The sequence below is a fragment of the Bos indicus x Bos taurus genome, chromosome 5, assembly GCF_003369695.1.
Source record: "Bos indicus x Bos taurus breed Angus x Brahman F1 hybrid chromosome 5, Bos_hybrid_MaternalHap_v2.0, whole genome shotgun sequence".
NCBI classification, from domain to species: Eukaryota; Metazoa; Chordata; class Mammalia; order Artiodactyla; family Bovidae; genus Bos; species Bos indicus x Bos taurus.
In genome coordinates this window covers 16,670,561-16,690,762 of record NC_040080.1, presented here as the reverse complement: position 1 = coordinate 16,690,762, position 20,202 = coordinate 16,670,561, and the positions used below count along the sequence as shown (strand labels likewise).

Sequence of the window (20,202 nt, the reverse complement as noted above, 5' to 3'; positions counted from 1 at the left end):
CTAAGCTGCTACTGCTGCTAAGTCACTTCAGTCGTGTCCAACTCCGTGCAACCCCATAGATGGCAGCCCACCAGGCTCCCCCGTCCCTGGGATTCTCCAGGCAAGAACACTGGAGTGGGTTGCCATTTCCTTCTCCAATGCATGAAAGTGAAAAGTGAAAGTGAAGTCGCTCAATCGTGTCCGACCCTCAGCGACCCCCATGGACTGCAGCCTACCTGGCTCCTCTGTCCATGGGATTTTCCAGGCAAGAGTACTGGAGTGGGGTGCCATTACCTTCTGGGACAAGCTCATTAGCATGCCTGAGTCCATTGAGGGGGGAGGAAGGGCCTTTTTCTTTTTTTTTTTTTGCTGGGATCTTAGTACCCTGACCAGGGATCAAAACCATGCTGCTTGCCTGGGAAGCTGGGTGTCTTAATCCCTGGACTACCAGGGAAGTCCAGGGAGGGTCTTAAAACAGACCCTAGTGGTGCTTTGGGGTCACTACTTGTCATTTTTTAAAATTTCTTTATTAGCTGCACTACATGGCATGTGGGATCTTAGTTCCCTGACCAGGGATTGGAAACACTGATTTTTAACTACTAGAGCTTCAGGTAAGTTCCCTCTAAGTGTCATTGCTGAGGGAAGCAGGGCAGGACCCCAGGTCAAGCAAGCTTCTGTCTCCTCTGTGCCCTCCTACACTCCCCGTCTCTAATCCTTGCTCCTGTCCCATTATCCTGGGCACTGAACCCTGGTCATTCCTGTACCAGAGCTTCTGGCTAACTAAGGACTGGGGTTAAAGGAGAAGAGAGGGTCACAAAAGACCCCCCTCAACTGCGATTTCCACTGCTCTTTGGGTAGGAACCCGGAACACTCAGCTGCAGTCACCAGAAAGGGCCCTGAGGAAGGGGGGCGGGATTCCCATCAGGTTTAGAAAGGGACGTCTGGACCTCCAACCCAAGGCCTTCTGTCCCTAAAAATGCAGAACCTTCTCTAGCCCTTACCCTGAAGGCCAGCAGGTGGCAGCACCATCAGGCATTTCACAACCAAAACTAAACCGAAAAAGAATTGTTTTTTTTTTCTTTTTTGGTTTTGTTTATGCAAATAGTTCATTCCCTACAACCTTCCTCCCGGAATGGTCACCCCTTCCCCCTCCACAGTCCCTCCCTCCCCCTTCCCTCCTCTGCATGACCCTGCTCTCTCTGCACCCAGACTGCATGAAGACGCTGTCACAAGAGTCAGGGATCCAACAACAGGCCTTGAGAAATGTGAGTAAGCCTGGTGGGGACCAAGGAGGGAGGGAGACACTAGAGGGGACGATCCTGGGCACTGGGGGCCTCCTGTCCCAGACTTACTCAGGGAGCTGGGAGCACCCTGACCCTCCCCATACACCTTATCCCTCCAGTGTGCCCACACGTGCACGCTCGCAAATGCATGCCCCATCTCTCCTCCCAAGGAGAAAGGAGGCTCAGACCCAGGAGGTGAGTCCGCACTGCCTTCCTCCTCCAGCTCACAGGGAGCAGCAAGGTGGGGGTCGCGGGGGGGTGGTCCCTTCCTCGGCCTAGACAGTCAGCCTCTGTGCCTGAGACACTCTTCCATAGGTGGTCTCTCCCAGAGGCCTTGCTGAGCATGTGGGAGCCATTTCAGAGACCATGATTAGAAACCCCCACCCTCAGTTTACTGGTCCCAAGCCAGCCCAATTCCTGGAAGGGGAGCAGAGTGATGCAACAGGGCAGGGAGGAGGCTGGGGAGAGAGGTGGGGGCAGCACGATGACCTCTGGACTGGACACTGGCCTGGGGAGGCGCACCCAGTGCAGCAGCTGCAGAGACCAGCCTCCCCCCAGCACCTTCCCCACCCACCCTAGGACATCTCCCTGAGATCTAGAATGGACCGAGAGGAAAATGCCCAGCGGTACGGCAATCCCATCTCCTACCAAACAACAAGGGTCTGCACCCCTCCCGCCCTACAGACACCTTTTTTCTTTTGGCAGGTGGCTCTTATACCTCCTGCTGCCAGTCCTGTTCTACAGGGTGGGAGGCGCCACACCCACCCCTCAGAAGCTCTATGGGGAGGTGATGTCCCCGTTGTTCCCCAAGCCTTACCCTAACAATTTTGAGAGGACCACTGTGATCACAGTACCCACGGGGTACAAGGTGAAGCTTGTCTTCTGGCAGTTTGACCTGGAGCCTTCGGAAGGTTGTCTCTATGACTATGTCAAGGTAGGGGGCAGATTAGGGGGGTGGGCAGAGGGAGGACTGAGTGTCTCTGGAACCAGGGGACCCGGGTTCTGACTGGCCTGGCTAGGACACCCTGCCTGGGGACACAGCCCCAAGCCGGTGAAAGCTGATGGCCAGGTGGGGCTCTGGAAGTCCAGAGGTATCGAGGATGGGAGGCCACTGCTCTGAGAGACCCTCGTGGAGCACAGAGGGGAGAAACAGAGAGGGAGGGGACAGGCCCTGCTCTTGGGGAATGCACTGTCCACAGGAGTCAGAAAAACCTTCCCTGTCTGCTTACTTGCCCGGAGGATTTTGGAAACTTCCATGCCTCGGTTTCCCTGTTGCCATGGAGAGTGTCACCGTGGCTGCCTCCTCACCAGGAACACAGGGACGTGGGGAAGTGGCATGTGTGTGGTGGTGGCTCAAGGGTGGTCTCCAGCCAGGACAGTGGGCTCAGTCCCCTCTCCTCTGTCATGACCAAGAGCGTCGTCCCAGTCCCTCTTTCTACATCCAGTAAAAATGAGATTCCTGGAGACTTCCCCAATGATCCAGTGGCTAAGACTCTGTGCTCCCAAGGCAGGAGGCCCAGGTTTGATTCCTGGGGAACTTAGGTTGAGGAACTAACCTAAGTTAGGGATTCCACATGCTGCACAGCACAGCCTAAAAATAAAAAAAATTTTTTAAATGAGGTTCTTGATTCAGGATTCAGATAGAGCCTACACACAACCCATAAATACTATTTCCAAGAGATCCCCTGGAAGGTATAAAAGAATACCATGAAAAAAATAAATAAATAAATAAAAGAATACCATGAAAATGCCGTATCTTCCCAGCCCAGAGGACTTCAGATGTCAGCAGTGCTGGTAGGGAGGTTCCTGGTGGTAGGCAAAGTGGGGATGAGATAGGAGGAGGGACGTCTTCTGCTTTGCAGGAGTTAAGGAATCTGTGAAGGAAGAGGTAAAGGGATCTCAGTGATGCCTTCTAAGCTGGCAGGTCCCGGATGCTCACATTCAGCTGAATATCAGGAGTCATGGCTGGACAGGAATGGGTTGACCAAGACAAGGTGAAGGACAGGACAGAGGATAAAGCTGACCATCCAGCCTCTAGGGATGAAGGAATGATAGAAACCAGGTAAAGGCAACCAGGATTCCAGTGGGAGGTGGACATGGGAAGAGATGGGGGTAAAGAAAGGTCTGACACATGTTGTTGTTCAGTCACTAAGTTGTGTCAGACTCTTTGCAAACCCATGGACTGCAGCACACCAGGCTTCTCTGTCCTTCAGCATGTCTCAGAGTTTGCTTGAATTCATCCATTGAGTCAGTGATGCCATCCAACCATCTCATCCTCTGTCATCCCCTTCTCCTCCTGCCTTCTATCTTTCCCAGCATCAGGACCATTTCCATGAGTCAGCTCTTCATATCAGGTAGCCAAAATATTGGAGCTTCAGCTTCAGCATGAGTCCTTCTAGTGAACAATCAGAGTGGATTTCCTTTAGGATTGACTGGTTTGATCTATTTGCTGTCCAAGGGACTCTCAAGAGTCTTCTCCAGCACCACAATTTGAAAGCATCAGTTTTTCAGTGCTCAACCTTCTTTATGATCCAACTCTCACATCCATACATGACTACTACATCATAGCTTTGACTAGACGTACCTTTCTAGCAAAGTGATGTCTTTGCTTTCTAATATGCTGTCTAGGTTTGTCATAGCTGGGGGTCATAAAAAGGGAGGGCCGAGTCCCAGACACAGGATAACGTGCAAGGTCAGTCGGTGGGGATGCAGGACAGAGGAAAGGCCTCTGGGGAAGTTGGAACAGCCAGAGCCCAGCAGGTAGAGAGCAGCTGGAGACCATCCAGGGGGGTCGGGAGCGGGGCGGGATCCCCTCTCTGGGACAAGAGAAGGATGACCTTCATAACCTTCCATGTGGGACATGTCCCCTCAACAGCTTGTCCGCCTGTCCCTCCTCCACAGATTTCTGCTGATAAGAAGACCATGGGGAGGTTCTGTGGGCAGCTGGGTTCTCCCCTGAGCAATCCCCCAGGAAGGAAGGAATTCATGTCCCAAGGGAACAAGATGCTGCTGACCTTCCACTCGGACTTCTCCAACGAGGAGAACGGCACCATCATGTTCTACAAGGGCTTCCTGGCATACTACCAAGCCGTGGGTGAGTGGTGCCTGTGCTGGGCTCCTGGGCTCCTACTGAATGGGGGCCGGAAAAGGGGATTCTTGAATCCAAAGATTCGGGAAGCCTGGCCTTCTTGTTTTTTCCCAAGAGAGCTTTTTCTAGGAGAGAGCTATCCACCAGGGCCCTGTCCCCACTGAGCAGGTCCCAGAAAGGGTCAGAGGGGCCGGGAGTTCCAGGTGGCCTGAGATAACCTTGTCCTTAGGCCTCTGATGAGTGACCTCGCTGAGACCAGCGCCTCCACAGGTCCCTGCCCCACCCCCCACCCTGGCTTCTGTGGAATTGAATCCTTCCTTCTGGAATCTCTTCCAGACGTGGACGAATGTGCCTTGCAGCTCAACTCAGTCGAGGAGGACCCCCCGGCCGGGTGCCAGCACCTGTGCCACAACTACGTCGGCGGCTATTTCTGCTCCTGCCGTCCAGGCTATGAGCTCCAGCCGGATGGGCGTTCCTGCCAGGGTGAGGTCTTGCCTGGGTGGTCTCAGAGGAGACAGGGACTGAGCAAGGTGGGGCTCGCTGGGTGACCCGCTCCCGCTCCCGCTCTGTTCTCCCAGCCGAATGCAGCAGCGAGCTGTTCACGGAGCCCTCAGGCTACATCTCCAGCTTGGAGTACCCCCGGCCCTACCCCCCTGACCTGCGCTGCAACTACAGTATCCGAGTAGAGCGAGGCCACACCCTCCACCTTCAATTCCTGGAGCCTTTTGAAATTGATGACCACCAGCAAATACACTGTCCCTACGACCAGCTGCAGGTACAGCCAACCCACCCCCACAGAGAAATCCTCTTGTCCCCATCCCCACACGTCTCCTCTCATCCCTCCTCCCCACTGGACTGTCTGGCCAATGGGTGCAGAAATGGCCAATGTCCCACATGAGTTGTTCTACACACCTGGCTTCCCAAGTGGCTCTAGTGGTAAAGAACCCATCTGCCAATGCAGGAGATGTAAGAGATTCAGGTTCAATCCCTGGGTCAGGAAAATCCCCTGGAGGAGGTCATGGCAACCCACTCCAGTATTCTTGCCTGGAGAACTCCATGGACAGAGGAGCCTGGTGGGCTACCGTCCATAAGGTCGCAAAGAGTTGGACTCAACTGAGCAACTTAGCACACACTCCTGGCCAGTGGGTCCTCGGGAGGCCTACTACCCTCCAGCTGAAAACATACACCAAGCAGGATCCACACCACCAGCACCACCACCCTGGCCCTGTATCTGAATTGGAGACATGACCCTCCCTCCATTCCCCCGCCTCCACAGATCTATGTCAGCGGGAGGAACATCGGTGAGTTCTGTGGAAAGCAAAAGCCCGAGCGCATTGATGCCCAAAGCAACTCGGTGGACCTGCTCTTCTTCACGGACGAGTCAGGGGACAGCCGGGGCTGGAAGCTGTACTACACCAGTGAAGGTAAGGCTGCCCGGGGCCCCTCATGGGCCAGAAAGGGGGCAGGATGAGGCAGGTAGAAAGGAGGCCAGTGGCTCGGAAATAAACATGCCCTCTGGTCTCTCTAACAGTCATCAAGTGCCCCCAGCCCAAGACCCTGGACTCATTCACCATCATTCAGGACCTGCAGCCTCAATACCAGTACCGGGACTATTTCATCGCCACCTGCAAAAAAGGCTACGAGCTTGTGGAGGTAAGAGCCAGGGCCGAGGGGAGGGAGCTGACCCAGAGTCCAGCATAATTCACACAGAAGATGGAGGCTCAGCCCCACATGGAAACATAAGCATGTTTGAGCTGGAAGGGTTACTGGGCCTGCTCCAACTTGACTGCACACTGGAAATAGGATTTCAAAATTCTGATGTCCAGTCCCCTGCTAGAGACTAGTCCATGGGTCTGAAGGGGAGCATGGGTGTCAGGATTACCTACAGTTACTCGGTGATTCTAATGCCCAGCCAAGTCTAAGAACTACAGGACCTCGCCCTATAACTCACTATGCATTGAGGAACAAAACAGGCGGGGGTGGAGTTGAAGTGCGAGGCCTCACTCACTCAACATCACTGGGATTGTGTACAGCAGAGACCGGCAACAAATCCCCTGCTTCTTGCTCCAGGGCTCTCGGTTTTTGTTTTTAAAACCTACCTAGCTTTACTCAAAGATTCATGAATCAGGCAGCATTCCCGATCGGACAATCAGAAGAGGCTCCGTTTATGTCCACCGGTGGTCTTACCCCAGACCCACCACCCTGTCCAGAGCTTTGCAGACCCAGGAAAGAATGCGGTTTGCTCCACTGGTCAATCTCACAAAAGCTGGGAAACTAAAATGCTACTCTCGGGACTGCCTGGTGGTCCAGTGGTTAAGAATCCACCTTCTAGTGCAGGGGGCGTGGGTTTGATCCCTGGTTGGGGAACTGAGATCTCACATGTCTCAGGGCAACTAAGCCCGTGCGCCACAAGTACTGAAAGCAGTGAGGAACCAGTGAAGGCAATTAATAATAATAATTAATTAATTAATGCTATTTTTTATAAACCATACAATTGGAGTTACCCTGGCCAGGGACCTGGGACTGGACATCCTATCTTTGTCCAGTAGGTCCCCTCGGAAGATCCACCCTGAATCAGAGAAGAGACCTTCAGTTTGTTGTGGTGAATTCACCCAACAAACATTTTAAGTGTTGATTCAGTGGCAGGCAGTGTTCTGGATGTGGGAAGTATAGTAAAAAGAAATGCACATGTTCACACAGGTTTCGTGGAGCTTCCCTTTGAATAGAGATGAGTCAGCCAGATCACTGCTCGTTAGTCCAGGAAGGACTGAGGGTCCTGGGCACACCCCTCCCCCCCGTTCAGGTTGCAACCTGCCCCATCTATGCCCCCAGCACCCTTACCTTGCTACTTATCATTCACATCATCAACTTTAAACCTAGTCACACAGTTTATCTCACATTATTTACTTTTTATTTGACTCAGCAGTAAAGATTCCACCTGCAATGCAGGAGACACTGGTTCAATCCCTGGGTGGGGAAGATTCCCCTGGAGAAGGATATGGCAACCCACCCCAGTATTCTTGCCTGGAAAAGTCTATGGACAGAGGAAGCTGACGGTCTACAGTCCATGGGGTTGCAAAACAGTAGGGACATGACTGAGCGACTACATGATAATTTACATTTTGCTCAGATGTCCTAGTTCTTATACACATTCTCTTGCAGTCTGATCCAGGGCTAACAATCTGAGATGATTTGTTGGTGTTAATAAAACTCATTCATGTTGCCCAGTTACTTTTCATTTCGGAGGGTACCATCTCCTGTCCTGTCCCTGCCGTCTGCTGGCCTAGGACCAGCACCTAGCATATGTCAGCATCTTGAGCCCCCTTGAAAGTGGCTGGGCTGCACTAGCATTTTAGGAAAGGCTCTTAGAGACTGCAGCCTGGGGGCGATGGGGTGATACGGGGCTTACCTGGCAGGGCAGTCCAGAGGGAAGAAACACGGCCCTACTTCAGGGCAGAGACTTTTGTTTCAATGCAGAGAACGTGCAACTGTGCTTGTGGCTTGTTTGCTTTTTAATTTAAAACTGTGAAGTTCAGGGACTTCACTGGTATTCCAGTGTCTGAGTTTCTGCACTCCCAGTGCAGGGGGCCTGGGTTCGATTCCTAGTCGGGAAACCTGACCCCACATACCTCAACTAAAGATCCCACAATGAAGATTGAAGATCCTGAGTGCCACAACTAAAACCCAAAGCAGCCAAAATAAATAATAATAAATAAATAAATATTTTCAAAAATAAAATTATGGGGTTCAACTGGACCTCAGTGGAAACTCTTGAAATTCCCTCAAGAGTCTAGAGAGGGGACTATTGGGTATAACAACTAGCCCTAGCTCTGATATTTTTTAAAAAAAAAACTATTTATTTATTTACTTATTTGGCTGTGTCAGCATGTGGGCTCAGTATTTGTGGCATTCAAATTTAGTTGCTCCCCAGCATGTGGGGTCTTAGTTCGCTGAACAAGGATCAAATCCACATCCCCTACACAGGAGGACAGATTCTTAACTACTAAACCACCAGGCAAGTCCCCAGCTCTGACTTCCTGCTGGGTGGCTCAGTGCGCCCATCTGTCAGTCTGGTTTGAGAGGACCAGCTAGGAAGAAGGGCCAGGAGACACGTCCACAGGTGTTGAGGTTCAAGGGCTGAGAGCTGACTTTGCATCCTTACCGATCCCCTGTGGGCAAGGGCAGGAGGGAGCCTCAGGGCCTCCTTGTACTAATGGCTGCTCCACCTCTGCTCCAACAGGGGAACAAGGCACTCCTGTCCTTCACAGCTGTCTGCCAGGATGATGGCACATGGCACCGTGCCATGCCCAGGTGCAGGAGTAAGTTGCAACTCAAGCATCTGTCTCCCCCCCAGGAGAAGGGAAGAGGGTCGGGCCTAAGCATCACCCCCAAAGGCCATTCCCCTGACTTGTCCTTTGAAGGCTCCAGCCCACTGGGAACCAGTCGGCCTTCATCTCTGCAGATGAGGGGCTCTGCCCAGAACTGAGTTTTATCCCATCCAATTCTCATGCATCATAAGAGCCCCCAATGACCATATTTCCCGAAGGCTCTCAGCAGGTTCCCACCCCTCCCACTGAAGTTCCAGTACAGTCCTTCTCAGTTCTCATATGGCCCTGTGTTCTCTCCAAGTCAAGGACTGTGGGCAGCCCCGAAGCCTGCTCAACGGGGCCTTCAATTACACCACCAGAGAGGGGGTGAACACCTACGAGGCGCGTATCCAGTACTACTGCCACGAGCCCTTCTACAAGATGCACACCAAAGGCAGCACAAGCGAGTCTGAGCGAGGTAGGGACACGTGTAAATGGCTGTCTACTCCGTCTTGTTGAAACATCTTCTGCAATTTCTTTGAACAGAGTCTCCAAGGAGGGAATATTAAGATATTTATCCCGGGCACTGGCTTCAGGGGTGCCAAGAAGCTTCTAATAAGGTTGAAAGAGGAAACATTTGAGCTGATAGAATGAAAGACTCAAATCTCATAAACAGCTCTCTCTCACCCAGACCCCCACTACAGGTTTATCAGTGGGTTTCCTCGGCATTCTCCCCACATCCCCTCTCAGGTTGCTGTGTTGTGACTTTTTACATTACTAAATTACTTTCAGACTCATCAGTGGGTATCTTGAAAACTTTTTAATGAAAGAAATCACATGATTTGTAGGTTTAAAACATGCCAAAAAAAGAAACAAATATCTTGTTTATAGGCTATTGTTGTTGCTGTTGTTAGTCATTCAGTCATGTCTGACTCTTTGTGACCCTATGGACTGTAGCCTGCCAGGCTTCTCTGTCCATGGGATTCTCCAGGCAAGAATACTGGAGTGGGCTGCCATGTCCTTCTCCATGTTTACAGGCTATATATGGTATTATTTAAGAGCTGGACTTTGAAGTAAGACAACTCTCCATTTGCATCTTGGTTCTGGCACTTAGAAGTTTTATGACCTTGTATAAATTATTTAAACCCAGTTTTCTCAATTCTAGTGTTAGTCCGACTCTGAGACCTCATGGACTGTAGGCTGCCTGGCTCCTCTGTCCATGGAATTCTCCAAGCAAGAATACTGGAATGGGTAGCCTTCCCCTTCTCCAGGGTACTTCTTGACCCAGAGATCAAACCCTGGTCTCCTTCACTGCAGGCTGGCTATTTACCATCTGAGCCACAAGGGAAGCCCTCCTTGTGTCTAGGAGGAGGGTAATGATGCATATCTGAAAGCATCACCAAGGTGCTTCAATGCAATAAAATGTTGAGGTCAAGCAAGGTACACTGTCCACAATCAGAAAACATAGCTACGGGTAATTCCCTGATGGTCCAGCAATTAGGACTCCATGCTTTCATTGCTGAGGGCTTGGGTTCAATCCATGGTTGGGAAACTAAGATTTGCACAGCAGAGCCAAACAAACACCCTCAAAAAACAAAACAATAAAACATAACTCCCATAATCACCCACTACCCAGCACCAAGATGCAATAATGATAAGATCTTCTTGATAAGTTCCTTCCAGTTTTTGTGTCAACTTTCACACATAGGGATCACAACAAATATGAGTTAAGTATTCTGATTTTTCCATTTAGCATCAAAACAAAAACATACACATGAAGCTTTTCAAAAAACACACTTTCAGTATCCCATCTGCAGGTATTCCAACCTTTCCCTTTGTTCCTCCTCCATTCTGTCCTCGCTTTGGTGCTCTTGGCCCCTGCCCACAATCCCCCAACCTGAGCTCAGCCCCCTCTCCCCTCAGGGCTGTACACCTGCACGGCTCAGGGCATTTGGAAGAACGAGCTGGTAGGAGAGAAGATGCCTCGGTGTTTGCCAGGTGAGTGGAAGCCCTCCACTGTCCTCTGTGACCTTGGCAGCCATGCAGGGCCTGGAGGAGGGGTGGCATAGACAAGAGAGAGACAGTCCAGCCTGAAGCTGAAGAAGGACATGGTGCATCTGAAAAAAGGAGAGGAGATGCCCCAGGAGAAGGTCAGAGGGACCCAGAGAGCTGGCCCTGTCCTGACAGTCCTGGACTTTTCACTGAGCAGATGGGAGACCAAGAATAAATAAAAAGGGCAAGAAAAGCCCCAGGAAAGAATAAATAAGAACGAGGAGAGATGACTGACAATATGCCAAAGACGAGGGGTGAGGAGAGGGTTGGGGTGGAAAGATGGGGAGAAAGGAAAGGGTCCTAAACCAAAAAGAGGGGCAAAGGGGAGGGGACAGACCATGGAGGGAGGTGGGCTGACGGGCACTGATGTTTCTCTCCCTGAACCCATCTTCTCCTCCCCAGTGTGCGGGAAGCCAGTCCACCCTGTCGAGCAGAGGCAGCGCATCATTGGAGGCCTGAAGGCCAAGCTGGGCAACTTCCCCTGGCAGGCCTACACCAACATCCACGGGCCCGGGGGTGGCGCGCTGCTGGGGGACCGCTGGATCCTCACGGCCGCGCACACCATCAACCCCAAGGACCACGAGGCGCAGGGCAGCCCCAACATAGACGTGTTCCTGGGCCACATCAATGTGGAAGATATCACCAAGCTGTCCAACCACCCGGTCCGTAGGGTCATAATCCACCCAGACTACCGCCAGGAAGAGTCCCACAATTTCGAGGGGGACATCGCCCTCCTGGAGCTGGAAAATAGCGTCACCCTGGGCCCCAACCTCCTGCCCATCTGCCTCCCAGACAACGAGACCCTCTATGACCCGGGTCTCATGGGCTATGTCAGTGGCTTTGGGATCATGGAGGAGAGAATTTCTCACAACCTCAGATTTGTCCGTCTGCCAGTAGCTAAGCGAGAGATTTGTGAGCGCTGGCTCCGGCAAAAAAACAGGAATGATGTGTTTTCTGAAAACATGTTCTGTGCTGGGAACCCAGCCACAAGGCAAGATTCCTGCCAAGGGGATAGTGGAGGGGTCTTTGCTGTAAGTGATAAGAAAAATGACCGCTGGGTGGCCACGGGCATCGTGTCCTGGGGCATCGGGTGTGGTGAAGGGTACGGGTTTTACACCAATGTCCTCAAGTATGTGGACTGGATCAAGAAAGTGATGGAAGTGGAAGACTGACCTCAGGATTGCCTAGGTCAGAATCCAGAGAGCAGTGTATTAAAAAAAAATTTTTTTATCTGACCAGTTGTGGATAACTTCTAAGAATCCATATTAAAATCACTAATGCAGAAAGACACCATGTGAAATAAATTCTCTTCTCTATAGTCCCATCCACGTTCTTCACCTGAAACAACCCAAAGGTCACCTTTATTTCCCCCAAGAATTGCACAAGATATATTCCACCATATCTAGGTATCATTGTCCTCTTCCATTTTTATACCATGGCATAACTGAATATAGAATGTCTTCCAAATAAAATTTTATGGGAAATCCCATTGTGTAAAATGAATTAAAAGCAGTATTTAATAAATATAAATATACTTAGTGACATCAGAGCTTCCCTGGCGGCTCTGCCATAGAGTCTGCCTGCCAAAGCAGGAGACAGTTTCGATCCCTGCTCTGGGAAAATCCCACATGCCTCAGAGCAACTGAGCCCATGCACCTGGGCTCCACAACCTTCCAGCCACAACTACTGAAGCCAGTGTACTCTAGAGCCTGTGCTGGGCAATAGGAGAAGCCCACACAACAGTGAAGACCCAGCACAGCCAAAAAAATTAATTGATTTTTAAAAATATTTAGTGAAGTCATATGTAAAATGTTTCCATAGGAAGGCAGTGGTGCCGGGGTCCAGCCCTAGTGGATCCAGGGAATTCGAAGCTGGGACGGCATTGGCGAGGATCAGGAAACAATTGCTTAATTAAACGTTAATTAAGGATATAAAGAGTGGTTAAATAAGGATAGCTCAGTGAGGAAATTCAGTGGAGAAAAGAGGCTGAATAACTTGGTTTACGTGGAAAACTAATAAAATTTCAAAATAAGGAATTTGCATCACCTACGTAGGCTGCAGGCATCCTCCCGTTCTCCCGAAGGAGAGGAGACACTGAGGCCTCCCCGGTCAGATCTTAGAAGCCCAGGCATAATTAGTAGGCTTGATGAGTCTCCATGCTCCAATTCAGCCAGAAGGTGAGAGAAAGAACGACATGGGGAGACCAAGCTTTGGTGAACAAGGCCCGCACTTTATTTTCCAAAGTAGTTTTTATACCTTAAGTTATGCATAGAGGATAATGGGGGAAGGGGTAGAGTCATGCAGTAAGCCAGGCTTTCTTCCTGCAAACTTATCATATGCAAAAGTTTAGGTGACTTGCATCATCTTCTGGCCCAGAGGCCTGTTAACATTTTAAGACCCTTTCTTCAGAAAACTTATTTTTCTCTAAAGGTGATTAGTCAGGCGCCACCCTCCAAAAGCATTAGATAAAGTTGCATTCCTATAGGGCAAAGGTGTGGTGGGCTATAACAAGAAAAAGAATTAACTCAAGCGTCCAAGGTTACAAACATTAAAGCTACTACTTACACCAATTATTTTAATCAATACACTGCCAGGGACACAGCAGGTAAGGGATATGGAAACTTAGCAGCAAACATTGGCCCAACATGTGAAAAACCCTTCACCAATACAATTTCTAATCAATCTTTTAACTGCTCAAAGGAATCTGTATTCAGACAGTTTAGAACATCTCATGCCTCTCACAGGTGTGAACTAAAACACTCTTGTCACGCCCAGGAACTTTATTAACGGGAGCTGTAAGTTAACTCTTTTTTCAGAGAGAGGTGGTGGGGGACAGCCCCCCATAAAGTCAGAAGTGTAGGTGAGAGCACAAAGCAGAAAGTAGGCAGACTCTGGTTTTGGGGGTAGATGCTCAAGAATTTCCAGGGGGACTCCTGAGGCTCGATCCCACCTTTGCGTATGCCGAGCCTCCTTCCTCATGACCTTTGCCACGGGTGGAGTTCCTCACGCTGGCTCCCGGCACAATGGGAATAGTTAAGTTGCTGCACACATTTATCATTAGAGTTGTAGGTACTTTATCTCTGTCTTTTGTTTTTATTATACACTGCAAAGAAAATCCTTATTTTCCCACATAAACAGCTACAAATACAAGATCTTTTTTAACTGGTCAGTTTCCAGTCTGTAAATATTCCTTAAGAGAAGAGTGGTATGAAATTTTTGTTCCCAAATTGAGTCACTAACGGTATTTTTCTAATCATTTATTTACATATGTATGTATTTACTTTTTGACCACACCTCCCAGCATGTGGAGTCTTAGTTCCTGGACCAGGAATGGAACCTGTACCCCTGTAGAGGAAGTGTAGAGTCTTAGCCACTGGACAACCAGGGAAATTCCATTAACAGCATTTCCAAATAATTTATATCATTTAAGATATGTTTAAAGGCCAGAGAAGGACTGAAAACTTGGGATAAACATTATAAGTATTTACGCCAGAATATTATCATGATATTATTGCAGGTATATTGTCACCCTGCTTACTTAACTTATATGCAGAGGACATCATGAGAAATGCTGGACTGGATGAAGCACAAGCTGGAATCAAGATTTCCAGGAGAAATATCAATAACCTCAGATATGCAGATGACACCACCCTTATGGCAGAAAGTGAAGAAAAACTAAAGAGCCTCTTGATGAAAGTGAAAGAGGAGAATGAAAAAGTTGGCTTAAAGCTCAACATTCAGAAAACTAAGATCATGGCATCTGGTCCCATCACTTCATAGCAAATACATGGAGAAACAATGGAAACAGTGAGAGACTTTATTTTGGCGGGCTCCAAAATCACTGCAGATGGTGATTGCAACCATAAAATTAAAAGATGCTTGCTCCTTGGAAGAAAAGCTATGACCAACCTAGATAGCATATTAAAAAGCAGAGACATTACTTTGCCAACAAAGGTCCATCTAGTCAAAGCTATGGTTTTTCCAGTAGTCATGTATGGATATGAGAATTGGACTATAAAGAAAGCTGAGCACTGAAGAATTAATGCTTTTGAACTGTGGTATTGAAGAAGACTCTTGAGAGTCCTTAGACAGCAAGGAAATCAAACCAGTCAATCCTAAAGAAAATCAGTCCTGAATATTCATTGGAAGGACTGATGTTAAAGCTGAAACTCCAATACTTTGGCCACCTGATGCGAAGAACTGACTCATGGGGAAAGACCCTGATGCTGGGAAAGAGTGAAGGGAGGAGAAGGGGATGACAGAGGATGAGGTGGCTGAATGGCATCACCAACTTAATGGACATGAGTTTGAGTAAACTCTGGGAGTTGGTGATGGACAGGGAGGCCTGTTGTGCTGCAGTCCATGGGGTCGCAAAGAGTCAGACACAACTGAGCAACTGAACTGAACTGAACTGATTATTGCACAACTGACTCTGCTGGACTTGTCTGAACACCCTTACTTGAGCTGACTCACACAGGCCTGAATTAAGGAAGATCAAGGCAGAGTTAAACCATTCCTGAGTAATGATGAGTTTGTAAGTCTAAATGTAGGTCCACAATCCCTTATCTGACATCCTCAAGTCCAAGTGCCTTTCAATGTTCAACATTTTACAGATTTCAGAAATGCAATATACCATCTGTGTCATGTAATACCGTCATATTACAGCAGTGTCCAGGGCAGCACCTTGCAAGAACACAGATAAGTGAAGTAAGTCAGAAACAGAAAAACAGATATCCTATATTCTCGCATACATGTGGATTCTAGAAAAATGGTACTAATGAAACTATTTGCAGGGCAGGAGAGGCAACACAGATGTAGGGAACAGCCACGTGGACACCGCAGACAGGAGGGTGAGAAAGGGAGTGTGGGATGAATTGGGAGATTGACATGTACACTATTAATATTATGTATAAAATACATAACTAATGAGAACCTATTGTACAGCACAGGGACCTCTAGTCAGTGCTCTGTGGTGACCTGAATGAGAAGGAAATTCAAAACAGAGGGGATATATATATATATATATATATACATATAGCTGATTCACTTTGCTATACAGCAGAAATTAGCACAACATTGCAAACAACTATACTCCAGTTTTTTAAAAAGAAGAACTCTTCTGAAAAAACATTTGAATAGTCATAGTAAGTGTGATAAACACTCTGGATAGCTACCTATCAGTTACTGGCAGGTTTTGCCACTAAATAAGTTTTGGTGTCAAACTTATTAAAACACTATCCGTTTTTAAGAGCATTTTAGATGTCAGGATTGGGGATTTCAGGATTGTGGACTTCTATAGTTGAAAATGAAAAGAAAACATTTTCTCATGGAGTCTACGTGAAAGCATACACAAGTGGCGTGGGCTACATTTGAAGAGTATATGCTGATTGCAGTTTTTTTAATGTTTAGAAATGTTTTTAGAAGTGAAACATTTTCAGGATTCTGATGGAGATAGGAGTGGAGTGGGTGGAGATGAAAATGGTGAAAACTAAAACTAGATCTAAAAAATTTCAGTTGTATGTTATTTCTAAGATTCTTGGCAAATTTAAGATTCTGAGTCCTTGGTCCTTATTGTAATTATCTTGGACCTTATTGTATGGTCCAATTATCCTTATTGGACCTCAGGAGAATTCAATGACTGCTCTGACCTTCCTGGTTCCCACTCTCTTCCCCCAAAGTCATGTACGTCTTATTCTTCAAGGGCACTGAATAGAAAAATAAGGACAAAACCAATATTCTGTGAATAGGCAATTAATAGAAAAAGGTACAAATTGCTTTTGGACTTTTGGGATTAACCTAACTCATAAAAAGAAATATATTTGAATTAAGATGCCACTTTTTTTACCAATAAGATTCACCAGTAATATATTATATTGGTGAAGACACGGAGAAGACAGTCACTCATGCATTGTTTTGGTTTTGGGGGGGGGGGGTTGTTTTGTTTTGTTTGGAATGTAAATTGGTACAAACTCTATAGACAGCAATTTGCTAACATGCAATCAAAGTTACAAAGGCACATTCCTTTGACCCCACAATTCCACCTCCATGAATTTTTCCCACAGATATTCTCATATATGAGATAAATGACCTAGGTACAAGGGCAGACACTCCAGCATTGTTGGTTATAGCAAAGTATGAGAATCCTGAATTCTGAAAGTTCTAGTACCAAAGTTTCAAGTAAATTATGGAATATCCAAATAATGGAATACAACATAGTAATTCAATCCCTAAGACAGATAAATGAAAAAAGTAAGAAGCAGAACAGTGTAATAAAATACCACCATTTGTATTTTTAAAAGAGTAGTTATATATTGCTTTTATATGTATAAAATATCACCGGAAGGTTAAAAAGAAACAATGGTGGTTTCTGGGGGAGGATAGGAGTGAAAATAAAAGTTACCACTGTATTCTCTTTTGATCTTCCCAATTTTGAGCCATGTATTCCCAGGTGACTCCGTGGTAAAGAACCTACCTGCCAATGCAGGTGGTGTGGGTTCCATCCCGGGGTCAGGAAGATCCCCTGGAAAAGGATATAGCAACCAACTCCAGTATTCTTGCCTGGAAAATCCCATGGACAAAGGAGCCTGGCAGGCTAGAGTTCATGGGGTTGTAAAGAGTGGGACATGACTCAGTGACTAAACAACAATAGGAAGATGTTCCAAAAGCAAAGACAGAGCTGGAGTCAGTTCAGTCCAGTTGCTCAGTCATGTCCAACTCTTTGTGACCCCATGGACTGCAGCACACCAGGCCTCCCTGTCCATCACCAACTCCTGGCGCTTTCTCAAACTCATGCCCATTGAGTCGGTGATGCCATCCCACCATCTCATCCTCTGTCATCCCCTTCTCCTCCTTTCTTCAATCTTTCCCAGCATCAGGGTCTTTTCTAAGGAGTCACTTCTTCGCATCAGGTAGCCAAAGTATAGGAGCTTCAGCTTCAGCATTAGTCTTTCCAATGATATTCTGGACTGATTTCCTTTAGGATTGACTGGTTTGATCTCCTTGCTGTCCCAGGGACTCTCAAGAGTCTTCTCCCACACCACAGTTCAAAAGGATCAATTCTTCAGAGCTCAGCTTTCTTTATGCTCCAGCTCTCAGAGCTGTATTAAAATATTTTTAATTTTTGAAAGGTTTAAGGAAATAACCTCATTGAGAAAGCTTATATTTAGCAAAGATTGAAAAAATTCAGATATTCAGAGACTTCAGGTGCTAGGCGTGCTAAGTCGCTTCAGTCGTGTCCAACTCTTTGTGACCACCAGGCTTCTGTGTCCAAAGGATTTTCCTGGCAAGAATACTGGAGTGGGTTTCCATTTCCTTCTCCAAGTGATCCTCCTGACCCAGGGATGGAACCCTTGTCCTTTACATCCTGCATTGGCAGGCAGGTTCTTCACCACTAGCGCTACCTGGGAATCCCCAGGGGAAAAACATTCAGGAAGAGGGAACAGCCAGTGCAAAGGCCCCGAGGCAAGAACATGCTGGCTCCATTAGGGACTGACAAAGACAGCCAAAACAGAGCTCAGTGATACAAACTCATGGTCTGAAAAGCTTATTCTGGCTTCTGGATTGTGGCCACACTATATATGGGGGGTGGGGAAGCATGAAAGGGACCAGTTAGGAGTAACTGGCTACCAATTATGGTTACCCCGGTAAGAACTGATGGTAACTCAGACCAGGTAGATTTAGTGGAGGTGATACAAAGTAGTCAAAATTTGCAGAGAGCCAAAATATTTCCTGATGGAGTAAATATTGGAGAGAGAAGGATGAGAAAAGGAAAGAAGTCAACCAGATGCAGAAGATTACAAGGGGAGGAGATTTAAAAAAACAAACAAACATGAATCCTCTTTTGAACATGTTGAGTGTGTGTGTCTGTGTGTGCTCAGGCATGTCCATGTGCTCAGTCGTGTCTGACTCTTTGTGACCCCATGGACTATAGCCCACCAGGTTCCTCTGTCCATGAAATTTTCCAGGCAACAATACTGGAGTGGGTTGCCAGTTCCTCCTCCAGGGTATCCTCTCTACCCAGAAACTGAACCCATGTCTCTTGCATCTCTTACATTGGCAGGTGTATTCTTTACCACTGTGCCACCTGGGAAGACCATGAAGTTTTTAATAAATGCCTATTAGAGAGGGCTTCCCAGGTGGCATTAGTGGTAAAGAACCTGCCTGCCAGTGCAGGAGATGTAAAGGACGTGGGTTCCATCCCTGGGTCAGGAGGATCCCCTGGAAAAGGAAATGGCAACCCACTCCAGTATTCTTGCCAGGAAAATCCCTTGGGTAGAGGAGTCTAGCAGTTGCAAGGAGTTGGGATACAACTGAAGTGACTTAGCACCCTAGAAAGATGGAGTAGCAGAGGTCAGATGGACCCTCCCTCCTGAAACAGACAAACCATAGCAGCAACAAAAACATCAAATATGTGAAACAATGGTTTTTGAGACATTGGCCCTCAGGTACTAAAGACAATGATTCCTGAGAGACTGAATCCTATGATTGCCCCAGCTTAACTGCCTTGAGAGAGATTCGAAGCTGAGGTGCTAGGAGAAACCCAGGTAGGGCTCAGCAGACTCCTTGAGTTGAAGATACAGAGCCACAAGTGCACAGAACTTAGTGTCAGAGAGGAGTCAGCCACACAGAGAGAACTCCAGAAGATCCCTACAAATATTCACCCACAGGCGAGGAAATCACTGAAGGATGGAGAAAAAAGCCTCGTGAGATGATTAGAGGTGATAGCAGCCTGGATGTGTGTGTGCTAAGTCACTCAGTCAGGTCTGACTCTTTGTGATACTATGGACTATAGCCCACCAGGCTCCTCTGTCCATGGGATTCTCCAGGCAAGAATGCTGGAGTGGGTTGTCACACCCTCCTCCAGGCGATCTTCCCCACCCAGGGATTGAACCCAGGTCTCTCACACTGCAGGAAGATTCTTTACTGTCTGAGCCACCAGGGAAGATCCAATAATACCCCACCAAAAAGCACATGAAAAGATATTCATCATCACTAATTATTATAGCAATGAAACTCAAAACTACAATGAGGTATCACTTCACATTGGTCAGAATGGCCACCACCAAAAAATCTCCAAACAATAACTCTCCAGCCAATCATCACCATGCTGCCACCACAGACATAAGCTGTGTGCAGCCCATTAAGCTTGCCAGGGTCACCAAGGTACTGGGCAGGACTGGTTTGCAGTGACGGTCATGTTGGTGCATGTAGAATTCATGGATGGTGTGAGCAACTCCATCATTTGAGGTATGAAAGGCCCCGTGCATTAGGGCAACGTGCTCACCCTACTGGAGTCGGAACAAGCGGCTCAGAGGCTGTGCTGAACTTGTGGCTTCATTCTGGATGTCTGGTTGACCACTTAGCCCATGAGGATGATCTGCTGTTAATAAATCATTTATATTGTATGTTTAAAAAAGAATCCACAAACAATAAATGCTGAAGAAGGTGTGGGAAAAAGGGAACTCTCCTACACGTTGGTGGCAGTGTAAAATGA

The 20,202-nt window shown here is 47.8% G+C and overlaps 1 protein-coding gene across 2 annotated transcripts; it reads left to right on the top strand.

Annotated features, from left to right (window-relative positions):
- The first annotated feature begins 1,097 nt into the window (after positions 1–1,097).
- Positions 1,098–12,193, top strand: C1R (complement C1r). 2 transcript variants are annotated; one of them, XM_027541200.1, is made up of 11 exons: positions 1,098–1,244; positions 1,968–2,196; positions 4,164–4,356; positions 4,687–4,833; positions 4,929–5,125; positions 5,627–5,774; positions 5,882–6,003; positions 8,591–8,669; positions 8,980–9,135; positions 10,581–10,655; positions 11,112–12,193. In XM_027541200.1, coding segments are annotated over exons 1-11 (2,118 nt in total). In that variant the 5' UTR covers positions 1,098–1,242; the 3' UTR covers positions 11,882–12,193. The 2 variants fall into 2 exon arrangements, with proteins under 2 accessions (XP_027397001.1, XP_027397000.1); XM_027541199.1 differs by lacking the exon at positions 1,098–1,244 and adding an exon at positions 1,780–1,888.
- Positions 12,194–20,202: the final 8,009 nt, after the last annotated feature.